This window comes from Alternaria infectoria, assembly GCF_024043175.1.
Source record: "Alternaria infectoria strain BMP 0036 chromosome Unknown scaffold_3, whole genome shotgun sequence".
In the NCBI taxonomy this organism is placed as follows: domain Eukaryota; kingdom Fungi; phylum Ascomycota; class Dothideomycetes; order Pleosporales; family Pleosporaceae; genus Alternaria; species Alternaria infectoria.
The window spans coordinates 695,401-708,680 of NW_026250692.1; the positions used below are offsets into that span (position 1 = coordinate 695,401).

The following is a 13,280-nucleotide window of genomic DNA, read 5'->3' on the forward strand; positions in this document are numbered from 1 at the left end:
TCACTCTTTCTTGTGTATCTTGTATACACGTCCTCTCGTTCCGAGCATCGTCCTGCACTGCGCCTTCCGTATTTGGATTCCCACGGCTTTTACCCGACACTCATTTCGCTACCTATGCGACGATAAACACTACTTGGATCGACAGTAATCGGTTTAGCCTATACATCCAGTGTACCGCCTACGAGGATATTAGCAAAATACATTCATAATCCAAGAGCACTATCCGCCATCGCGAGGTATTAATCATAATGTCGAACTGGTTTGGCGACTTGCAGTTGGCATACAAGTACATGTAAGTCATTAGGACGATATAGAGTTGTTCAACGACTGACACTGCACAGTGTTGTCTTCTTGTCACTGTTGGTCATTACTATCCTCGGTGGATTCATCAAGGTGTTGTACAACCGTCAGAAGTAAGTACCCATATTGACACCATCTTGACGGGAACTAACGATAGCAAGGTTGAAGAAAGCGAAGCAAACCGAGCTAGAGGCTGGACCCAAGGAGGACACTGTTGAACTGAACCAACGCGAGAAGGATGAGGGTGATCTGTTTGGTATTCGCGCCATCGAGGCCGGATTCTACGCCGGAGTCGCTCAGTCGCGACCTACCTCAAGAGCAGGATCTGTCATGGGCGATAACCCAACAATGAGCACCAGCACCTTGGTCGGAGGAAGCGTCAACTCGCCGCTCATGAAGGGACAGTCCAACAACAACAGCATGCTCAGCCTGAACCTCAACGCCACCAAAGAACCCTCCACACGACGAGCTTCACCGCCTACCATGAAGCTCCGCCCATCTGAGGCCGAGCTCAGTGGAAGACGCAACCACAACGGCGCTGTCGACATGTCTCTTCAAGTTCCTCCTTCGCCCGGTCACCCGCGTGGTACCACCTCTCCTGACTTTGCTGGCTCCGACAGCGACAGCGACGGTTTCACATCTCCTCGGTCCATGTCACCAGCCGATTTGAACCGTCAGCAATACGCGCCAGCTCTCATGGTATCGCACCACTCCGGAGATGCGAACGCCATCAAGTCACAGCAAGGATCCTACCACAACTCGCCTGGTCAATCACCAACACCGCTTTCGCCCCACAACCCACCCACAGCCAAGTTGCCATCCATCCCTGGCCATGCTTTGCGGAAGGAGTCCCGCTCTCCATCGCCCGAGTACGACTACCCTCGCGTGCAGGTCCACGAGCCGAGTAGGTAACGCGATTTCCTGGTGCGTTGTCTGTTGTACTTTTAGCATTTAGTAGATATATATCGGGCCATCCCTAACTTTCTTCCAAGACTCTGAACCTTCGTCACCCGCTCTCCAACCCCAACTACAGGCACGAACCTACTCGCCACACCATGAACGAGACGGAAGCGACGCGAGCAGCATCTACAGCAGTGGCAACCGGCTAAGCACTTTCCAAGCATACCAAGCATATCAGGAGGCAGCGCAAAAGAAGGACTCGCATACTCAGGTTTTGCAAAAGCAAAAGCCGGGCCGCTCAGCCTCTGCCGCCTCAACAGTCGAATCCGGCCACACATCGATCCTTGCGTCTACTGACGACGAGACGGAGCGCCGTCCCCAGTCAAGCAACCTGCTTGCACCGGGTCAACAGGGGCAGGATGCTCGACTCAGCGAGTTTTACGAGGCATACTACCGCAACTCGCACCTTGGCCCAGCCCAGCCTTCCGACGGCAAGACACAATTCGCTGACCGGCAATCCACCATCATGGAAGTCGATACCCCGATGGCATCGCCGATGTTCCCCCCCTCGAGCCAGCGCCCCGGCTCTGCCTTCTAGACGCCTTGGATAGCAATACCGCCAAGCTTCAGCAACACATCAAGACGTACTCATGATCTTGTGTATATTCGTACATATGTACATACAACTTCCACTGGTCGTTCCTTCCAATTCTTACGCATTGCGGAGGCCCCTTATTGGCGAGACGTTTCCTTGGGCCTTGGAGGCGTACTGGCACATTCTTTGGGGCTCTTCGTTCCTATCTTTTCTTCGTTTGGGCGGATTATCTGGCACACATTGACCACACAATGGCTTGGACGATTCGGGGATTAATCGGACTTGTGTGGGCCAAAGCAAAAAGGCGGAAGGTTCACCACGACGAGACGCATGCTTGCTTCATTACCACTATATACCTACATCACACCATGTACTGGCTTTATTTGTAATTTCTATTAACTACCGTAGCGTACGCGGCGCCATTTGTGCAGCGCTTTGCATATACTCAGCTCGGCAGAGTTGCTTTCTGCATTCCCAATGTATAGAGTTTGTGCGAAACGTATATACCACATAGAGAGGAGATTTGCATCGACTACTTGTCGCTGTGGTGTGCCTGCGACGATTCTAAGTTTGATGCGGGTGCCTGGTAGCCAACACGTGAATGTTATGCAGGTGCATGTCTTTGCCGACCCACCCTACAATCACCCTTCACGAACAACACATACACCTTCCGCAGACCGAAGACCCGCCCGAAGACCAGCCATGGTTCGAGGAAAAGCCGAGCACGATCGGATTCCGACAAGATCAGATGATCTTCGCACCACATCGCCCAGGCGGGAGTGATACCCCTGGCAGAAAGGGCCATGGCGGTGAGCGCGATCCCTGCAATCAATCTCGCGGCTTAAGATCGTGAGGTCGCCACTCGGATTCGTTCTCTCGACGACGCGGTTGCATGCCGGACCCTTGATCTGCACGAGACCTGACGTTCCGCGAAGTTTATTTCTACCCTCGCGCCGCCCGTGTGACGTTTCGACGAGGCTGATTGACTCTCTCCACACACACTCCTTCTCCACGCTGCACATCGCCCAGTATTTATCGCGGCGCCTCACCCGCCCCACTGAGTTTGGAACGCACCTTCCTCTGCGCAATCAACTTTACCTTTCACTCAACAGGGTCTTTCCACAGACCCCAGCAACCGCAACCATGCTCACAATGTACTCCGGTTCCAAGCTTGCAGAGCTCCCGCCTGGAGTTTCTGCCTCGCCGTCCCCCCAGCTGCGACACAGAGGCACGTCGACCCAATCCGTCCCTACCATCGAAGCCACACACACATGCGATTCCCGCGAAGAGAGGCGGCGCGTGCACCATGAAGCCGATGTCGTCATCATTGGCGCAGGCATCGTGGGGTGCGCAGCTGCTGTCGCATTCGGCAAGCAGGGCAGAAGCGTCATACTGCTGGAGAAGAGCTTGAAGGAGCCGGACAGGATTGTAGGAGAGCTGCTACAGCCCGGTGGTGTCAATGCTCTGGAGAAGCTGGGCATGAGGGGTACGTTGAATCACTCCTAGGATACGTCTAGGGTGAAACGCTGACAGCAAGCCCCAGATTGCCTCGACGACATCGATGCGATACCCTGCCACGGCTACCAGATCTTCTACGGCAAAGAGGAGGTCCACATCCCCTACCCCGATAACCTCATCACCTCCGGGCCCTCGAGAGCACCCGAAGGACGCTCCTTCCACCACGGCCGCTTCATCTCCAAACTGCGCGCAAAGGCCCAGTCCACACCCAACGTCACCGTCGTCGAGACCACCGTCACATCCGTCGTCAAGAGCGACTACACCGGCCAAGTCGTCGGCGTATCATGTCAAACCGCCGGGGAGCAAGACTACTACTTTGGCGCCGTGACCCTCGTAGCCGACGGCTACGCCTCCAAGTTCCGCAAAGAATACATCCCTAACCAACCTCAAGTGCGCAGTAAATTCTGGGGCCTCGAAATGATCGACGCCGAGCTGCCCATGCCCAACCACGGCCACGTCATCCTCGCCGACGCACCCCCCATCCTCATCTACCAAATCGGCACACACGAGACGCGCATTCTTGTCGACATACCCGAACACCTGCCGTCGGCGAGCCCCAAGAACGGGGGTGTCAAGAACCACATGCTCAATGTCGCGCTGCCCCAACTTCCCGCCTGCGTCCAGCCCGCGTTCCGCAAAGCAATCGAAGCGGGTAAACTACGCTCCATGCCCAACAGCTTCCTACCCCCTACGACGCAGAAGCAAGCCGGCCTCATCTTCCTCGGCGATTCAATGAACATGCGTCATCCCCTGACCGGCGGCGGCATGACAGTCGCGTTCAACGACGTCGTCCTACTCTCCAACCTCCTCTCCCCCGCCAACGTACCCACACTAGAAGACACCTCTGCCGTCCTCGCCGCCATGTCGACCTTCCACTGGCAGCGCAAAGACGGTTCATCCGTCATCAACATCCTGGCCATGGCGCTGTACAGCCTTTTCGCCGCCAACAACCAGTACCTCGAGCTGATCAAGAAGGGCTGCTTCAAGTACTTCCTGCGCGGCGGAAAGAGCGTCAGTGAACCCTGTGGTATGCTTGCGGGACTGATCACGCGCCCTTGGATGCTTGTCTACCACTTCTTCTACGTTGCGTTTTACGCGATTTACGTCAGGTTGCAGGAGGTGCCTATCTGGAAGACGCCGTACACGATTGTTGTTGAGAGTGCGATGGTGGTCTGGACCGCTATTTGCGTCATTGGCCCGTACCTTGTTGCGGAGGTGAAGCGGTAGTGAAGCCGAAGCCCAAGAAAGAAGAAGTAGATGGCATTATGTATATACGCTTCATGGAGTCTCATTACAGGACTTGTATATAGGGGCATGGGTTGGCGTTTTCGGTATAAAGCGTGTCTAGAAAAACCCCTTCATTATGGGAGGTGGTATCATAAGTAGAACAGATAGTTAATACGTAATTATGACACGAATAGCCTTTATATTGGTTTGTTTGTTACATCTTCCCCTCTCTTGCATTCTCGCGATCGAACATCAGCGATTCATCTCTTTCTTCACCCTTCTTATCTCACCCCACAATTGCTCAATTGACTCCTCGTCCCCAGTTTCCTGCCTAGGCCCAGCCATGGCATCTACAAGTGCCTTTCGAGATGACGCAGTCGTGACGTCTCTCGCATCGTGTGGTTTACTCAGAACAGGGTATTGTGTGTACTCTGGACGATTAGGAACGAGCGCTTGTGAGGTAAGTGAGGAAGAAGGAGGTGGAGGTGGAGAAGACGAAGAGGTTGGCGGTAAAGTTGTTGTCGTTGTTGTTAGAATCGCAACAGAGGAGGCTATCAACATGGACGTGGACACGACGACGGACGTTGTAAGAACAGCGGTCTTCGTAGATGAAGACAGCGTTGTCGACGTCGTGGAAGTACCCAGCGTCATCGTCCCTTCTGATGCTGCCGTCGCCGTAGGATCCGATGTGCTCGACTCGACGTTTGTCGTTGAGATGTCGGGTGCGGCGGAAGTAGAAGGAATAGCAGTCAGGGCAGCACCGTTCCTGAACGCTGGTGTCCAGTCCGCAAGCCCTGGTTCATACTCCTCTCCTCTCGCTGACGGCGAAGTGAAAAGCGGTCGTGGATTCCACAGCATCTCATGGAATAGCCATGCCACCGTTTGACTAGTCGAATTGGGGTCTGTCAACGCGAACGAGGTAGTCTGGCCTGCCTTTCTTGCCGCGCCGTAGCTTGTATACGGCCAGTTCTTCGGTAGTTGCTGTAAGTACTGCGTCGGTATCACGTCGCCAGCAGTAAGCGTACTCCCCAGCCACGATGTCTCCGTGTTCCGAGCCGAGCTAGCTACCGTTGTAGTAGCTTGATTTACATCTGTCTTTGTGAAGCGATCGGCTAGAGTAGATATCGAGGGTATGCTGCCCAGCTCGGTGTTATTGTCCACGGGCTCGTCGGTCGACTTGAGCCACACGAGGAATAGAGCGAGTAAATCGTATAGGTTCGGGACTGCGGTGTTGCAGAAGTTATGGATCTTGTACCTCATTTGTAGGCTGGGTTCGCTGTTCTTGTCTACTTCGATGCCGGCTTGCTTCATGCATGCGTAGCACTGCGTTACGTTGTCTGTGTTTTGCGCTTGGTAGTTCGTGAGGATGCTGTTGGTCGGTTAGAGGAGGCCGGAGAGGGATGTGACTTGAGGGACGCTTACTCTTTGTACACAGTTCCTCGGTCGTTGCAGAGACAACGCTGGTAAACTTCGCTTCGTCCATCGTCGCCATTGGGACTTTTCAGCGTTCCAGAGATGTTGTAGCAGTGCGCAAAGTCCACGAGGATAGAATGGCAATATGGTGTCGCCCAGCAGGCAACTGTGGGGGGCACGCTGGCCGGTAGTACGGGCTGAGATGGCTGAAGGCTAGATATCTGAGTGCTGGCTGCATTGGATGATGATGTAGGGAAGGAAGTCGTTCTTTCTACCAACGGAGCTGTGGTGTAGCTCCCGTGAGCGTCCTTAGTCATAGTGTACTCGGCCTGACGACCCTTCATGGTATGGCCGTATCCACAAGCTGTATGGTACACAAGACCCAACAGAATATAGACAAGCAACATCGTTGTTCCCTACGGAGTTCTGGGTGGTAGACCAATCAGCCGGGAAGGATCGAGTAGGTAGCTCCTCAAAGCGACCAGAAAACTTAGGTTTATTCTCCGTGAACACTCAGTGGGGATTGGCCATGAATCGTATCCGTAAGTCCCTGGTACTCGTCGTGGAAGTAGCATGTCTCTCAAAGTTGTGAGATTCAACATCAGCTTTGTCGTTTGCATGCATCATTCGGGCCTGCCATTCAAGTACTTGGATCGATCGAGACTGTGATCCCTCCCCTGTGTTGGTACTTTAGTGTGCTGAGTTTACACCGTCTGTGAAGGGCACCGGGGCGGCGTGAAGACGCGACACCAAACGCGCCAGCTCCGCATGGGTACCGATCACCACCATTCCACATGCAAGGCGCATCCGACTCACATTCTTACGCGAGGTCTAGGTAGGACTGAGAATCCTACATTGCAGCGTGTAGACATAGGTACCAAATACTTGTGTTATTATATAAATAGATATATCCTAGAAGGCAAGCGAAACTGGATTGTGATGACGGAGCTGAGAACGAGATTACAGATCTGCGCTCAACATGATCCGTCATCCGTGAGGAAAAGAGGCGATTACAGTAAAATGAGCCCTATATGTATGCGAGAAGTTGTAGTGCAGGTATTGTCGCCACAGATGGATGCGACGCTGCGATGAGCTGAAGATGGTGGCAAGCGCCGAGGCAACGCCGCGAACGGCGAAAAGCGAATAGGTACATAGAACCGAAACTCAAAACTGATTACGAAGTAGGGGGCCGAAAAGACGATTAGAGATGTAGACATGCTAGGGATGTGTGAAGCAAAGAGAGCATCTGCTCGTGATCCTGGGCTGCACGAACAGCCGCTGCATGCAATGATAGACCGACAGAAATAAACAGGGCGACGTGCCTGGTTAGTGGATCTCCAGATCTTCAAATTCGACGTATAAATTTCGCTGTTCGTTGCTGAGTCCCACACGGTGTCTGTGATCCCACATGGTGATGCCAAAGTTTGCAGGTCGACTCGCGTAGACGCCAACGCGTACGGCCTTGTCTTCTACACCCCAGAAGAACCAAGTGACTTCTCTCAATTTCCTCCAAATCCCCGGTTCTTCCTCGTACGACACCCACAGCGCGTAGCCGATGCGCTCCATCTTGACGCGCAGTTCCTTGAGCCGTTGTTGAAGCGGAGGAAGCGAACTCAAAGACCAATCGGCACCTTCACTATTGGCGGCTACAGCTGTAGCGTGGCATACGTTGCCGCAGAACTCAAGCCCGACTTTCACCCACTTGGGTGCTGGCGCAGGAGCGTCGTACGGTGGTGGCGGCCCACGTTCTAGTTGGGGGCTGGGTCCTGACTCGTCTGTTGGGCTGTGTGAGGCTGTCGTGCCGCAGCTTTCAACATTCTCATTACTTGAGGTTTGCGAGAGAGAGATGGCGGAGCTCGGCGTCGCGCTGTCGTCCAACCGGATGTTTGCAACATTTGGGACCTCTAATGTCGGCCTTGCGGTTGTTGATGCCGTCGCTGTCTGTCCCGGCGGTGCGCCTGCGAATATGACCAGCCCTCCTTGATCCCATTCAAGCTGCCAGTCTCCCTTGACCGTGACTTCTGCTACGATGAAGGGATTGCTCAAGGCAGTGTAGAGCATGGGAGCGGTTGAGATGTCGCCCGAAGATGGCCTTCTCCATAGATCGGTGTTTGGGGGCGCAACCAGAGTAAAGGAATCCAGCCATTCTGGCACGACGTCGTCTTCAATGTTGAGGGGCATGAAAGAGTCGCTCGCGGGTGGCATATCGTCGGTGATGCGCTCGATGCGCTCGCGGTCGGTCGGCGGAGATGAGCGCTCGGCGTGGCTCTGCTCTGTTCTACGAGTGGTTTTGATGGCGTATGTATAGGTGGTGGATCCCGTAGCTCCGGCAAGATGCCGAATCGTGTTGAGTGTTGTCTAGCTCTGTGTGACCAAGCTCGGATGGTCATTCGCTTTGGCAAAAGCAAGGATCCAGCTTACGTCTGACTTCGGCAGGATGTCAAATAGCCAGAGATCTGCATGAGGGATCGTGAGAAGCGCCCGCGCGAGACTCGTCAAGGAAGCCTATCGCACGGTCAGCACCAAACCGTTTCATGCCCCTAAGCGCCGTATACGACGCCCGCTCGTTTACGCCTCCCCCAGCTGTGGTGTGAACAGGACACGTGCTGACGCATTGATGCTACGCGCGGTTCTGGAGCTTACCTCGCTGGCGCTGCTGAGGGAAGAAGATGGTTGTTTTTGTTCGGCTCAGCCTGGAGTTCCGGCGCAAGCTATGCTGCTTGAATCATGGGCCGGTACACAGGTCAGGAGTGACGACAGGTCTCGCGTGAGACGTACCTCGACGCTGCTTGATGGTTATATAGCCCGACTGGTGCAGTGCTTGGCTTCCCGCCTAGTTGCAAGTGGACGTCCATCCAAGCTGAGAGGTGCCGCCACTGCAGACGCTCCAGCAGCTACACATCATTGCCATCGCATTCCAGAGGCCGGGATCAACCTGTCGCTAGCATCGTCTTGCGTCGGTCCCTGCGAGGCCCAGGGGAGGAGAGAAAGAGCATTTGTTGAAGGTACAAAAGTCTCCGATGCGGCAAGGTGAGGTGGCCAAAAGCTATTTCTCAAGCCCGCGCACCGCCGACCTGGAGCATCGAAAAGCTCTCGTCTGAACACGTCGACGCGACGCGGGCAACGGTCGTTTCGAGCTCCCTGCAGCGCATTCCTCCAGAATACTAGCCGACGTGGATTTCGTGTATCGGGGGCAGAATGCAAGTGTTCGTGGCAAGGCAAGAGCGATGTGCTGGAGGGTTCCACGACAGGAACTATGTTCTGCATGGCCCCTGGTAACTGCACGAACCCTCGCTGTCATTGGGCTTGTCTGGCCTACGTAATCGAGGCAGCTGCGAGACGTGCTCCGAAGACGGCAAGAGCGCACGGTGACACATGACAACAGCAACGGGCGTGGAAATTGAAACGACATGAGAAGTTGTGATGACGACTGACGGCAGTACGCCTTACTCGACATGCTGCACCTCAATGGCGACTCTTCAACGTCATCGATGTCCTGCAACTCCATATCGTTGTCGGCGGATCGCATCGAGGAGATAAGCGCAGGGTGCAGGAGCTTTGTTGTCACTCGAGCCAGCTCACGACATGTTCTTGGGCAGCATCACTTGTGCAATGCGCTGCTGTGCGGCATGTGGTGTGTCCACGAAGCAGCTATCCGTGGATGCGTTGTCCATCAATGGCCGCCCCGTTTAGTCGACATCCCTCGGTCTTCCTCCTTGTATACCTACGCAGGGCGTTCCCGTTAGTGGTCAATCTTCCATGCGCAACTGCATATCGTTTTGACGCTGTAGATATTGGACGAACTGTTGATCGCAAATCTCGACACCGTTCACGATGGCAGCATCGCATCGTCATTGGCTAGCAGAGTCGACGCTTTCACGCACGACATGACAGTATATACTGTGATTCACCCTCTCGGCTAGAGACAAACTGCCGATGCATCCATCGGTGAGTGTATTGGCTGTCGTGCGACCAAGCAGGCAGTGATGCTGCATCCCGATAGGCGTATGCTTGCTGACAACAGTAGTCGCAAGTCTGCCTGGTCTGCAGGGGAGCGCATCATCGGACTTGTTCCCACACCAACGACAAGATCATGTCTGCTTGAATCGCCGCAGTGGACGGTACACTGGCCAGATACTGCACTGGCGTTCCATGGCACGGCTTTCAGAGAAACCAAGCTACCGAAGCTGTGCAGCCATGTAGATGCGGTAAAAACAGAATAACGACTTGGCTGTGTTCCAGCTAGTGCATTGGGTTTTCGTGAGGGCCGACTTCACCTGCGAGATTGAGCACCTCTCAAGATCTGTAGACTATGTCGAATGAGCCTACCGCTCTGACGGATCGACAACCGAGTCGCCAGCTCGCATCAACCGGGACCCAGTAACTCAATTTTCAAAGCATACGGCCTGTCCCTGGTTCTCGAACGAGATGTTGATGAGATGGCATCCAGCGGGCAAGGCATCGTGCAGCACCGGTCCAGAGGTAACTCAGCCACTCCATCAAGCTTTGTACTTGGTGTGGCATAATCTCCCAGAGAGCTCCTCAACAGTCGACGTGGTTCGCAAGGTGCGAGCTAAGGTGAATCTACGGCTGATGAGGGAAACCAAGCGCTCGAACCTTTGCGCCGTCCTCAAGGCTTCAGGGACCAAAGCGTGAAATTCGAGGGATTTACCTGTTTGAGATGGTACAGACGGGGAATTGGTGCTCTCTGACGGAAATGCAACGTCATATCTCATCTTTCACAGCATCAGCAGTCATATTGTCAACGAGAGTTTGGCAATTTCACGTTCTGTGACAGCTCATAAGCGGTCAGTGGCGGCTAGGTTAAACCATGTTGCCATGGAGTCGGCGAACCTACGCTCCTGTCATCTAGACTTTGTCACAATGTACGGACCGGTGAGCGATCATCAATTGTCGAAACATCTAGAGCCGGCCATCTGAGATGACGTTACGAGGAGGATAGCACGGCTGGTAGTAGATATACTATTGAACAGCATAAGCAGAAAACCTCGGCCTGCACGAGATCCGGAGTGGAATAAGGTTTGCATTAGTGGACGACATGTGATCTAATGTCTGGAGAACCAGAGGATGGGTACCCGGCATAAGCCGAAAAGCTTCCGAGCCGCCATTGGCTAGCGTGGCGGGTTGTGTAGTAACGCGGCTAATGCAAATGTCGCAACCTCACTACTCTACCGTGGCCCGCCAGAGACGTTTGCGGAGCCATGGCTGCAATCACAATTAGGTTGTAGCTGCATGCCTCACTACTGAGGCGGACATCGAGGCCGGAAGTTTGAAAAGCCTGTTATTCGGCCGATCTTTACTTGCATAGCTGCCGCAATCGTACGATGCATGGCTTGATAGAACCTGGGATGGTGAGGGCCAAAGATCGGCGGACAGGGAACAGCCTCGGAAAGAAGACCAAGAAAGTGGAGCGCAGACCAGCCGTTTGTAGTAACTAGCCGCGGATTGGGATACTTTTCTACCTGCCTGGATAGCGAGTTCAATCTAACATATGTACCTTGATTAATAGAATGGGAGAGCCAGATACGGTAGATGCTGCAGCGGCACGAGTGTAGAGATTAGTCAACGTGAATAATGCCATGGATGACTTGCAACGTCTCCCGAGCGAGACGAGATGGTAAATCCCGATACTAGAGACTGGGACCCGAACGCCATGAAACGTGATGCTAGTGGAAGAGTGTCAATCCCTACCAATATGTCTACCAACCGCTCTTAGGCCTTTTGATAGACATTGATGCGACGAGGGAGTGCGTCCGACGAAGCGCAGAGGTGCAGACCGTGATTGGCAAGGAGACTGTCAAACGATGTCTCTGGCCGTAGTTGCAGCTCCTTGAGGGTCTCGTGGAAATGCGGAGCATGATTGGGGCGAATGGCCTTTTGATATGAGTCCCAGGTCTGGAGCTCGATGACTAGGTAGCCGCCCGGTTTCAAAGACGATGAGCACTTTGCGAAAAACGTCGTCAGACCAGCGTCTCGATGTTCGAGGTGGATCCATTTAATGACGGATAATGCCAGGATGACATGGTACGAGTCGGTAGCATCTTGGTCAGAGGGCAGGACCCAATCTGCAGAAAAGAAGGTTACACGCGGCCAGGCAGCTGACGCAGCGGAAGACGTGTGGACAGGCTTGCGGTGCGGTTCAATCCGGTAGCCATGAGTGAGCACGGCCGACATGGGAAAGTAGTCGACGACGGGTGGGTCGCAACTCGTGGGGGGTGTTGCACGGGAAGCGCGCAAGGCCAGGAGCTTCTCGGCCTGGGCAATCAGCTTGGGATCGATATCGACGCCAGTGACGGCAGCCGCGTGGAAATCGAGGGCTGCAGTTGATCAATATCGAGTCGATGGTGGTAATAGTCGGTTGCAGCAAGTGGCAGGGGTATCCTTCCTGGACTTACCTAGTTGGATCGAAACGCTGCCAGCATTGCAGCCGATGTCGAGAATGTGCTTGTTGGCGAAGATCTCCGGAATCGTCGCCGCCAGGATGTGCAGACGTGGGTCGCGAACGTGAGTCGCTGAGGCAGGAGGCTTGGCCCCACTATAGTCTGCAGGCCGTCAGCACGAATCGAGGCAGGGCAGCAATTGCCGAGCAGAGGCCGCTTTGAGCCACGGTAGAGGGCACGTCAGAACGCCCACAGCCCGTCTGGGTGAGGTGGCCTCGCACGTACCCACGTAGTTGCCGAAGTGAGCAGCCATGCGGGCAGCGTGTCGATCGAGCCCTGGAGTGGCGACGTGATTCAGCGCAGAGTAGTGTTGCAGCTGTGGGAGACGACGGGGCGGTGAGGGAGGCGTGGGCGGCGGTTGGGTGGTCGCGTAGAGTAGAGGGCAGAGACGGCAGGTGCCCGGGCGGACGATTGGCTGCGACACGTGCCAGGGAGAGCAATTGGCGGACTCGCTCACCGAGGGCAGCGTCGTCGCGATGGGTGGTGAGGGGTAGCAGAGGACGAGTGTGTCAAAGTAGACATGCGTCCGCCTGAGGTAGCACACGGCGGAGGCGGCTAGCCTAGGGCGCGCGCACACACGCAGGTACGCCGTGCGGGCGCAATATCAGACTGAGCAGCGAGGCAATAAGAGAGGCGCTAGGACCGCTGTAACGCTGTTACTCGGGCAATCCAGCTGTTACTCTGACAATCCAGCTGCTACTCTAAATGGTCAACTGCCGTCTGATGTGGAGTAGACCACGCGAGACAGCGATAGAGTGGTAGTGGTAGTCTGGTAGTGGTAGAGTGGTAGACAGATAGACAGATAGACGACAACTGCCGTCCCATGTCCAACTGGAAGGCACCCGTGGACAAATCCCATGACTGCA

General features: G+C 54.7%; 4 protein-coding genes across 4 annotated transcripts; 2 read left to right on the top strand and 2 right to left on the bottom strand.

Annotated features, from left to right (window-relative positions):
* Nucleotides 1-248: 248 nt before the first annotated feature.
* J4E92_002490 (uncharacterized protein) lies at nt 249-1,798 on the top strand (the record flags this gene model as incomplete). Its single annotated transcript, XM_051493893.1, has 4 exons — nt 249-292; nt 342-413; nt 462-1,204; nt 1,293-1,798. The coding sequence occupies 4 exons, from the start codon at nt 249-251 to the stop codon at nt 1,796-1,798; spliced, it is 1,365 nt and encodes a 454-aa protein (XP_051355572.1).
* Nucleotides 1,799-2,938: 1,140 nt separating this feature from the next.
* Nucleotides 2,939-4,540, top strand: J4E92_002491 (uncharacterized protein; the record flags this gene model as incomplete). The annotated part of the gene is made up of 2 exons (XM_051493894.1): nt 2,939-3,281; nt 3,339-4,540. 2 exons carry the CDS (start codon nt 2,939-2,941, stop codon nt 4,538-4,540), a joined length of 1,545 nt encoding a protein of 514 aa, XP_051355573.1.
* Nucleotides 4,541-5,426: 886 nt separating this feature from the next.
* On the bottom strand, nt 5,427-5,851 carry J4E92_002492 (uncharacterized protein; the record flags this gene model as incomplete). Its single annotated transcript, XM_051493895.1, has 2 exons — nt 5,427-5,600; nt 5,630-5,851. 2 exons carry the CDS (start codon nt 5,849-5,851, stop codon nt 5,427-5,429), a joined length of 396 nt encoding a protein of 131 aa, XP_051355574.1.
* A 1,428-nt stretch (nt 5,852-7,279) lies between these two features.
* J4E92_002493 (uncharacterized protein) lies at nt 7,280-8,158 on the bottom strand (the record flags this gene model as incomplete). Its single annotated transcript, XM_051493896.1, has 1 exon — nt 7,280-8,158. The coding sequence occupies one exon, from the start codon at nt 8,156-8,158 to the stop codon at nt 7,280-7,282; it is 879 nt and encodes a 292-aa protein (XP_051355575.1).
* Nucleotides 8,159-13,280: the final 5,122 nt, after the last annotated feature.